Source organism: Aquarana catesbeiana, linkage group LG13 (assembly GCF_042186555.1).
Source record: "Aquarana catesbeiana isolate 2022-GZ linkage group LG13, ASM4218655v1, whole genome shotgun sequence".
NCBI lineage: Eukaryota > Metazoa > Chordata > Amphibia > Anura > Ranidae > Aquarana > Aquarana catesbeiana.
The window spans coordinates 163,560,815-163,572,293 of NC_133336.1; the positions used below are offsets into that span (position 1 = coordinate 163,560,815).

Sequence of the window (11,479 nt, forward strand, 5' to 3'; positions counted from 1 at the left end):
TTTACCCATTTTTCTTCTACTGCTTATATTTAGTCAAATACATTTTATAAGTTGGCCAGGTACTCACTTTGTATGCCTTTTGTAGATGCCGCTAGTTTCAACACAGAAGAGCTCCATACATCTCTGCTAACACCTGAAAAATTGACTGTGGAAGATGTGCATTTAAAAAGTGACCTAGGAAACCGTACAAAACCTTCTTCTAATGAAAAAGGGAGTCTACCAGCCAGACGTCAGTACAACTTCAGAAACCGAGTTGCCGTGGAGTACAATATGTTTTATGATGATGTAAAGGAAATGAGAGAACTTAAACCTCAAAAATGCTTGCAGAGGAAGTCAAGATACGACAAAATTGTATATGCCCCCAAATTCAAAACGGAGGTGCTACATACATCTTTGTCAACCCCTAAGGATTCAGTACCGGAAGAATTATGCTTTGCAGGTGAGCTAGAAAATGGTACAAAAACCTCCTCTGAAGAAAATGGTAGTCTTTCCCCAAAATGTCAGTACAACTTCCGAGATAGACTTGCAGTAGAGTACACCATGTTTTTGGATGATGAAGAGAAAGTTAGAAAACATAAACCACGCACGAGCTTGCAGAAGAAAGCAAACTATAGCAAAATGATACATGCCCCCAGCTCTAACATAGAAGAACTACATACATCTTTAAAACCTAAGGTATTGCCAGGACAAGAAATACACTTATCAGGTCACCCAGAAAACAGTACAGAAACATTGTCCAGTGGAAATGGGAGTCTTCCCCCAAAGCGTCAGTACAACTTCCGAGACAGACTTTCTTTAGAGTACACCATGTTTTATGATGCTAAAGATGAAGTGAGAGAACTTAAACCTCCCAAGAACTTACGAAAGAAGTCAAGCTATGGCAAAATCCAGCAGTGCACTTTGTCTTATGAAGATGACGTAAGAGGACTTAAACCTCACAAGAGCTTGCAGAGCAAGGTTAGCTGTGACAAAATTGTAGATGTTCCCAGTGTCATCACAGAAGCGCTACATACATCTTTAACGCCTGAAATATTGACAGGGGAAAAAGTACACATCAAAGGGGACCTAGAAAACGATACAAAAACATCCACTGATAAAAACGGGAATCTGCCCCCCAAACGGCAATACAACTTCAGAGACAGAGGTGCAGTGGAGTACACTGGGTTTTATGACGATGATGAAGTGAGAGAACTTAAACCTCACAAGAGCTTGCAAAAGGGGTTAAGTTATGGTGACATCCAACCAAAGTGTGGCCGTTACAGTTGTAGTGAATGTGGGAAAAGCTATAGTCAAAAACCAACGCTAGTGAAACATCAGATGATACATACTGGCATTTCCATCTATGTTTGTTCAAAGTGCGATAAGTGTTTCACTCAACGTTGTAACCTCAAGAGACATGAGAGATCTCATTTTGTGGAGAGACCTTGTGTCTGTTCCTATTGTGGTAAGGGCTTTACTGAATCTTCATCATTACTCAAACATCAGAGAATTCACACTGGACTTAAGCCATTTGCATGCTCGGAATGTGGCAAGACCTTTAGCATAAGTACCTACCTTATTGTCCACCAGAGAACTCACACCGGAGAGAAGCCCTATGTGTGTGGAGACTGCGGGAAAAGCTTTACTCAAAGTTCCAGTCTCATCACACACCAAAGAACTCATACAGGGATAAAGCCATATGGCTGCATAGAATGTGGGAAGGGCTTTTCTACTAGTTCCCACCTTATCACTCACCAGAGAACTCATACAGGAGAACGTCCTTACCATTGTGGGGAGTGTGGGATGGCCTTCAAGCATAGCACCCATCTTGTTTTACATAAGCGAAAGCACACTGGTGAGCGGCCCTACAAATGTGCTAAGTGCCCGCGGGCTTTTTCCCAGAGACCTCAGCTTCTAAAACACCAACGAAAACTTCATGCATATGAATAGTTTTGGAATTAAACTAGTTTCTAATGTCTACTTTTCAATCACCTCGTAATAATTTATCATTGTAACATACAGCAGCAAAATATATAGGAAAATACAAAAACAGATTGCATTCCCCCTGGGTCCCACAATAAAGCCTTTATATTAGGACTGTTCAGTAACAAAGAAGGTTCACTAAAATTAAAGCCTAAGTGCAGTCAAAAGCAGACAGAAAAATCAGCACAAGGGATGTAACTTACAGTCAGTAGGATGTGTTCCTTGTGTGGATTCCTCTTTGTACCTGTCCAAAGCACTCCACCACTACCACCGTGTAGCAGGTGTTAATACAAGAGAGGAAAATCAAAGCGTGTCCCAAACAAGGGGGGGCCAAGAAAAGATGGGGCTCATTTGAAGGGCAAAAACTCAATGTAGGTGTAATATCAAAAATGTTTATTGGTATAGTACAAAAAGATTACTACATGTGGATAAGAGTATAGACCAAATACTATACTGCCCTGGGTATAAAAGATCGGCTGGCCTCAAGGGGTCAGTCGAGACAGACACAGACTGGGGGGACAAAACAACATGTAACAAATGACAAACATGGATGTCCGGACGTCAAGGAAATTGATGTCTGCTCAACCAGCTATCAGTAAGAAGTGTCCAGCATTTGCTGAATGTGGTTGCGGGCTGACATGAATCCCCCGGGGGGAAGGGGGCTTGAGCCAAGGGGGTGGGGGGGGCGCATGGAGGGACGCAGATGAGGGCACTAGAGGATCACTATAATCTGTGCTGAAGGAGTAGTCCCATATGTAATCTGTGAACAGTGCTGAGCAGGTAAGAGCAACCAATCCGATATTGTTAATGGCAAGGTACAATGGTATGCAAATAATGCTGTACATGTATCCTGGTTGAAAGATGTAAAGTCAGTATGAAGCACCTTGTTTAGCCATACAATCGGTAAACAGGAGAATGAAGGTAACCTAGTACATTACCACTTCTGGGTCCTGGATAGATACCATCAGATACTTCCGTAGTGTTGTACACCATTTATTGTATTCTGTTTCCAGTGGATGCTTATGATAGCAAATTGATACTGCTCACAAGGGTGCTGTGCTCCGGGAGGCGCTGTGTAGATGGGTAAGTGGCAGTCCATAAAAGTGCGCCTGCAATTCCTCCTATGAAGTGGCCAGACCTGCTGGTCCTATACCATCCCTCCTTCAGATTATAGTTATCCTCTAGTGCCCTCATCTATGTCCCTCCCTGCGCCCCGCCCCTCTTGGCTCAAGCCCCCTTCCCCCCGGGGGTTTGATGTCAGCCCGCAACCACATTCAGCAAATGCTGGACACTTCTTACTGATAGCTGGTTGAGCAGACATCAATTTCCTTGACGTCCGGATGTCCATGTTTGTAATTTGTTACATGTTGTTTTGTTCCCTCAGTCTGTGTCTGTCTCGACTGACCCCTTGAGGCCAGCCGATCTTTTATACCCAGGACAGTATAGTATTTGGTCTATAGTCTTTTATCCACATGTAGTAATCTTTTTGTACTATACCAATAAACATTTTTGATATTATACTTACATTGAGTTTTTGGCCTTCAAAAGAGCCCCATCTTTTCTTGGTCCCCCTCTGTTTGGGACATTCTTTGATTTTGCAGTCTTTTAGGGGCTGAAGAGCAATTATGATCTCATTGGTACATTAAATTATATATATATATGTTTAATCAAGCCTCTTCTGTTCTAATTTGTTTTGTTAATACAAGAGAGGGCATGACTATGCCTGCCTTTTCTGCTCAGCTTCTCCATTCATAGAAATTCAACTACAGCTTCAATAAGTGAAACAAGATCTATGAATTAAAGGGGCAGGTCTATCAATCCATCTGCCTGTTCTCCATTCTTAGATTGTGTTCCATTCATAAAAGCTGTAATACAGCTGTATGTTATGTCCCTTGGCTGATTTGCTGATTTATCTGTTTGTAATTTTTGGGTGCACTTAGGCTCTAATGTCATGTTTTGAGAAGGTTTGAGAATACATACTGTGTTTCTATAACTGTTAACCTTTAAAAAGTTAACTCTGTCTTCTTTGAATCGTTCATTAAGGGACACACGATATTCAGAGACAACTGGGTTATATTGCTGCTTACAGAATTGGACACTGGCAAACCAAAAGTGTTGGTTAGATAAGATAACCCCTCCCACTCCCAGGATGCCTGTTTTTTTTTTTTTTTTTTTTTATAAGTGTTGGTGTTGCTTCTGGGGAAAACTTCACAAGTTACTTTAATTTTTATCAAGCTCTATTTTCTGCTAGTAGGTTTTACAATAGTACAAAGCCAAGAGTGCTCCTATTTGTAGTTATCTGGATCAGCCAACAGCCGACACTGCCCTGGAAGCTTTACTCAGACCCCACTCTAGAAAGTGTGGGGAAGGCCTGTAATACAACCCTTTTTGCAGTGGGTCAGTTAGCCACAGAGTGCTTTACATGTTAAGGGCCATGCTGCACCCATCTGGTGAGAACCCCTTTAGAAGTTATGCTCACTGGAGGGTGGAGACTGAAGGTGCTGCCTTCCTTGCACCCTGCCTTGGTCATGGCGCGCCTTGCAGGCCACCTCTGTTTTAAGCCTCTGGGGCTTTCTCTATCACCTCCATAGGACCTGCAGTGGCTACATCTTAATCATACAGTTAAGGACACAGGTGGAGTATTCAAAGACCCTGAGCTATAGGCTTAGTTTTTTGCTAGTGTTCTAAGTTGATGGACCTTCTCTCTCACAGAGAAATCACTGAGCCTTACTACTTTATTATTTTATCTTCTTCGGATTTTTCATTCAACTTTCAGTTGGGACTGGTGCCAGTATAATTCCATGTGCAAAGCAGTACGGGGTGGTGTGACACCATATGGGATAATGTCTTAATGCCATTTCGGAGACTGGGCTCCCGGTATGTGTGCACCTGTCTACTGATGCATTGCACCTTTTTTCCTTCAGGCACACTTCCTCTCTGCCACTCTCACTGCTAATAAAGCTTACCACTACAACTCTACTGACTCATACCTAGCACAAGGATAGCACACTTTTTAGGGTTTGGTTTGGAGCAGGGAACCTGTGTCTAAGTTAATAAATCGCATAAGAGACACAATAAAAGGGCATTAAACAAATGATGAACTCATCCTAAATTGACATATCTGTGCAAATAAAGTCCATAGAAAATGTGCATATATATATATTTTAATGCAAAAAAGTGCTCAGATTCTCTAACGTACACCCCCAAAGAAAGAGTGCTCCCAAAAGGAATCGCCACAAGCAATTAAATGAGTTCCTTGAGGCAGAACAAAAAAGACCACAGAAAATGGGACTTTTTAGGCACCATATCAAACACACAAAATCACATTTAAATATTGTATTTTATTAGAAACTGGATTAAAAACAAATTAAAACCATTGGATAGTATTAACCCAAACTAGTATGTGAGCAGGTAGGGAACCTCCAAAGTATTGACACTGGCACATACGTAATGAAACAAACACAGTCGCCAAGGACAAATATAGCAGGGAGCTATCTCTGCAGATGGGTGCGTCGCCTCACCCTAGGTGGTCAGTGCTGTGCTCAACACGTTTCGCATTGACAAATAGTGCTTCTTCTGGAGCATAAGGTGTTAATTAGTGTTAAACCAAGCAAAATGCATGGACCACATAAGAGCGAGGAACAGAGCCAGTGGCAGGCATGACCCCCCCCCCCCCCATAATTACAGATAGACATGGGGATACACAACAAAGAGTTTTTATATGTGGATATCCAGGGTTTATTGGTGGTAGCAACTTCATCTCCCCATAGTACAAAGTGTAACGAGGGAATTGTCCATGGAAAAAAGCATCGGCTCTATATATCCCTGATCAGGTGCAGCCTCAATCTCCCATGCAGTATTCCGGTTTATTCCTTATATAATTAGGGCTTATCCACCAAGGTAGTCTTACCCTGGGGCCTCATTTCCCTCTGTATGGTCAGCTCTGCTTCTCACAGACTGGCTGCTAGACATTCATTGGAGATGACCAGCGGGTCTGGACGTCTACCTAGTACAGCACTGTCCGGCTAGTGTGAGGCGACGCACCCTTCTACAGAGATAGCCCCCCGACTATATTATTTGTCCTTGGTGACTGTGTTTCATTACATATGTGCCAGTGTCAATACTTTGGAGGCTCCCTACCTGTGTACAGGGGGTGTGTATGCTCACACACTAGCTTGGGTTAATACTATTCAATGGTTCTAATTTGATTTTAATCCATTGTCTAATAAGACAATATTTTCATATACATATGATTTTGTGTGTTCGATACAGTGCCTAAAAAATTTTCTGTGGTCTTTTTTTGTTCTGTATTATTTAGGAATGAGGCATAGTGTATCACTTTTTATGTCCATAATAACCATGTCATGGTGACATAATTTATTGTTAAATGAGCGCCTTACCAGCTGCTCTGATCCCACAAGACGACCATCAGATGCCTTGCTGCATAGCATCCATTTACACCACGATCTTGCGTGCAAAGGTTCCACAATCTCTTAAGCCAAGATAGACTCTATGGAGGAAGTTAAAGTACAGAGGAAAATCCAAACAGTGTAGTATTTTACCAAAGTTGTAATAAAATGATAAAATCACACTTAGAATTTTGAAGAAATTACACAAAATGTGTTGCAAACAACCAGCAGGTCCAAGTGGTCAGGGCGACTTGCGGAATAACGTCACTTGTAAGGCCCCTCCCAACGCGCAGTTTCTCTAACCAGCGTCATTTGGGGATATGAGGTTCCCTGCTGCCTACCTATTGAGGTTGTGAGTATTTTGCAGATTTACAACTTAAATTAATTAGTGTAGCGCTACCCTTACTACAAATGATTTTACATATATACAAGTGTATACATCAAATATATACACTTGTAAATATGTAAAATCACCTGTCGTAAGTGTAGTGCGACACTAATTAATTTAAGTTGTACTGATGTATGTGGGTACATATTGGGGTGTGAGCAACAACCCAGAATATATGAAATATTAGGAGGTAGTAACTGGCAGCACACGAGTATATTTTTCGCACATTTATATTGCAGATTTTCCACTCTTTCTACTGGGGGTATGTCAGAGCAAGTACAGAGCATGCGATCCATGCAACTATACCAGCTCTCGATCCACCAACAGCTCCGTGTGTTTTGACCTGGACAGCTTTTCCCTAATTGATGTCCTGCGCTTCTTGGAGTCTCCTTTTAGTCCCTCCAAATGTAGCTTCCACCTTCTCTTTATCTAAGGGGTTATTTTCTGCTTATGTGTCAGACATTATAGCTAAAATTTCTTCCATAATAGCGATTTAGAATGCAAGCATACTTTCTTACCCTCTTCTCCAGAGTCTGTCTCTGAAGCAGTCATGATTGTGCTAAGCATGATTATTACAATGTCTACTGACATCACTCCTAGGCCCTGGTAGACTGTTTTGGTTCTCACTGAGAACTTATTTAGAACTAGAGAAGCCTATGTTTAAATGTCTAAAGGTAATCTGTCTGGGTTCCCATAAAAGTCTTCAACCTTCTAAAACCTTCCCAGTGTTTTCTTTTTTGCTGCTGGTTTTGTATTGGTGCTGACCGAATCTTGATTATTTGTTTCTCCCTTATAAACATATTACACAATAATACTCTTTGGAGGAGGCATTTACTGGGAAATTGACTGTTCCCTTTCTTGCCATTTCTTGTCGCAACAAAACCTTAACCGTCCCTGTAGAGGACGTTGCAGTATTGATGGATTTGGTAGGCTGTCAGAAACCATGAAATCAGACCGAGACAGAAGAACATTTAAATCACACTTGTTTAATAATAAAAGAAAAAAGAACAAACGTAGTCAAAACATAGCCAGAGTTCAGTAACCAGAAAGGATAGTCAGCCAAGCTAGAAGTCAGGGATCAAAGTAGTGGAACAGCAAAAAGGAGTCAGAAGGGATGTCAGTAAAGCCAGTCTTTAAACAGGAACACGGGATATGTTTCTTGTGATGTTGACCAAGGCGAAGGCAGAGACCCTCTGGACTGGATGGCTTAAGTAGGCAGGACTGATGAGCAGGATGTGAACAAAAGCTGAGTACCTGTGGAGAGAGATGGGAGCTGGCAATTAGCCGACAGCTGAGCAGTCAGCTCAGAGAAGGAAGGGCTGAGCCCAGCCCTGACATAGACAAACAATTGAAAGCCCGTTTTTGGTCTCTCTCTGCCCTCGCTCCAGCAATTGCTGTTGTGTCCTTGATCCTGATCTTATCTTTTTAGACTCCTCCATCTTGGAGCAATTAGAACTCTTGCCCGCTGCCCTTCATTTTTTGCATGGATGGACAGGTGGACATTGCCAGTCTCATTTTCAGAGTGAGACTCCAGACTATTCACATGCAGCGGACCCCTTGGCTAAAATGCTGGTCCACAAAATAGCAAAGTAAGAAATGCCTGCTGCACATGCCCTTTGAGGGCGTCAACTTTAATAAGGAGGTCACCAGAGGGAAGAGTACCTCTCTGCCTCTGAGAAAGAGACCAAAACCTCCGCCCAGGAAGAATTAATCTCCAGTCCACCTAGGCTTCCAAGGCCAGGCCCAGTACCCATTTCCAACATCAGCCTTGAGCCTCCCAAGTCTTCCAAATCTGCCAGCAAGTCCTCCTCGATCAGCGTACACGCCTACTTCCATATGGGGGTGGATATCTGCTGTTTTTTGTTGTCTGCATGGACTCCTCACTTCTCAGAAGCTTGGCTGAGGGACGTGGGGTCCAATGGCTAAAACTTAAAATTTTAGTCTTTAACGCTACTCCAATTCATGATGTCCAATCTGCATTCAGCACCAGGTAGACCTTCAAGCTGCCTTGACACAACTTCTCTCAGGGAGTTATCAGCCTTTTGCTGGACAGGGAAATATTTCAAGGATTTTACTCAATTTTGTGCACTGTTCCCAAGACGAAAGGGGACATTATTATTATTATTATACAGGTTTTATATAGCGCCAACAGTTTGCGCAGCGCTTAACAAAATAAAGGCAGACATTACAGTTACATTATAATTTGGTACAAGAGGAATCAGAGGGCCCTGCTAATTAGAGCTTACAATCTAAAAAGGAAGGGTCAATTGTTACAAAAGGTAATATCTGTGGGGGATGAGCTGATGAAGTAAAACAGTGTTAGAAGCAGGATAGGCTTCTTTAAAGAGAAGGGTTTTCAGGGATTGTCTAAAGAGGGGTAGATTAGGGGACAGTTGGACAGATTGGGGTAGGGAGTTCCAAAGGATGGGAAAAGCTCTGGAGAAATCCTGGAGGCAAGCATGTGAGGAGTTGACAAGGGAGCTAGAGAGCAGGAGGTCTTGGGACCGAAGAGAGTGGCTTGATTGATATTTTGGGACTAGGTTAGTGATGTCACTGGGGGCGGAGTTATGGATGGCTTTGTAAATTATTGTTAGTACTTTGAATTTTATTTGTTGGTTAAGTGGAAGCCAGTGGAGGCATTGGCAGAGAGGGATGGAGGACACTGAATGGTTTGTAAGGTAGATGAGTCTTGCAGCGGCATTTATTATGGACGGAAGGGGGGATAGTCTATGTAAAGGTAATCCAATGAGGGAGTTGCAGTAGTTAAAGCGAAAGATAACCAGGGAGTGAATTAGAAGCTTGGTGGTGTCATTAGTTAAAAAGGGGTGTATTCTGGAAATGTTGCGGACGCTAAGGCAGCATGATTTGGACAGGGATTGTATGTGGGCCTGAAAGGACAGTTCAGAGTCTAAGTCTAAGGTTACCCCTAGCACCCTGGCATGTGGGGACGGACTGATAGATGTGCCATTGATCTTGACAGATAAGTCAGGGGAAGGGACATGTGGGGGAGGAAAGAATTAAGAGCTCAGTTTTAGATAGATTCAGTTTGAGGAAGTGGTTTGACATCCAGGCTGATATGTCTCTTAGTAAATCAGTAATGCGTGAGGAGATTGATGGGGTGAGCGGAGGGGCAGAGAGATATGGGTGTCATCAGCATATAAATGGTAGTGGAAGCCATGGGAGGCTATAAGCTGACCCAGAGAGGATGTGTAAATGGAGAATAGTTGAGGTCCAAGGACAGAACCTTGGGGAACCCCAATGGTAAGAGGAGTTGAAGAGGAGGAAGTGGAGTTGTGACACTGAAGGTGCGAACCAACGGAGAGTGCAGCCATGGAGACCAAGCAAATTGAGGGTGGTCAACTGTATCAAAGGCAGCGGAAAGATCCAAGAATAAGAGTATGGAATAATGACCGTTGGTTTTGGCTGTTAGTAAGTCCTTTGTGAGTTTTAGGAGGGCAATTTCTGTGGAGTGCTGTGGGCAAAATCCAGACTGAAGGGGATCAAGAAGGTTATTCTCAATGAGGTGTTCGGTTGTAGACTAAACATTCAAGTAGTTTGGAGACAAAAGGAAGTAAAGAGATGGGTCTTAGGTTGTTAAGATTGGTGGGGTCTAGTGAGGCCTTTTTTGATATGGGGGTGACTAGCGCATGTTTTAGAGGGTTGAGGAAGATGCCAGTAGAGAGTGAGAGGCTGAAGATATGAGTTAAAGAGTGTAGGATAGAGTCAGATGGTGACCATAGTATTTGAGAAGGAACAGGGTCCAGAGGGCAGGAGGTTAGGTGGGCGTTAGAAAAAAGTTTAGTGACTTCCTCTATAGTAGCTGGGTTAAAAGAGGGAAGTATTGATTGTGCAGGAGGACAAGGAGTGTAAAGTGAGGGAGATATCTGTAGAGCGGAGATTTTGAGACAAATGGTCTCAATCTTAATTTTGAAGGGATTAGCAATCTCCTGGGCAGTGAGTAAGTTAGTGGGTGGAGGTAATGGAGGACGAAGTAGAGTGGTAAACGTAGAAAAGAGTTGACAGGGTCTGCATGAGAGGGTGTTAATGAGAGTGATAAAGTAGGTCTGTTTGGCAGTGTGGAGACAGGAATGGTTATTTTTGGAGGGCAGATTTATATTGGCTGAAATCATGCTGTGACTTATGCCCTGTACATACGGTCGGACATTCCGACAACAAAATCCATGGATTTTTCCGACGGATGTTGGCTCAAACTTGTCTTGCATACACGGTCGCACAAAGTTGTCGGAAAATCCGATCGTTCCGAACGCGGTGACGTAAAACATGTACGTCAGGACTATAAACGGGGCAATAGCTTTCGTCTCTTAATTTATTCTGAGCATGCGTGGCACTTTGTCCGTCGGATTTGTCTACACACGATTGGAATTTAAAGGATCGGATTTTGTTGTTGGAAAATTTTATAGCCTGCTCTCAAACTTTGTGTGTCGGAAATTCCGATGGAAAAAGTCCGATGGAGCCCACACATGGTCAGAATTTCCGACAACAAGCTCCGATCGCACATTTTTTGTCGGAAAATCCGACCGTGTGTACAGGGCATTAGTCTTGCGCCACAGACGCTCAAGAGCGAGGCTACGTTTTTTGAGGCTTCTGGTATTGTCTGTCTGCCAAGGTTGTAGCGGTCGGGGCCTGTTTCTGTGCGTAGTGAGGGGGGCAAAGGTATCCAGGGTTGATGACAGTGAACTGTTATAGACAGAAGTGGCCA

General features: G+C 43.0%; 1 protein-coding gene across 1 annotated transcript in view; it reads left to right on the plus strand.

The window, feature by feature from the left end:
• The window catches only part of LOC141116563 (uncharacterized), a 111,466-nt gene extending 109,390 nt beyond the window's left edge, over window positions 1-2,076 (plus strand). The window contains exon 11 of the mRNA XM_073608960.1: window positions 86-2,076. Coding sequence (XP_073465061.1) covers window positions 86-1,929 — 1,844 coding nt within the window. The 3' untranslated portion in view covers window positions 1,930-2,076. The remainder of the gene's footprint in view (window positions 1-85) is intronic.
• Window positions 2,077-11,479: the final 9,403 nt, after the last annotated feature.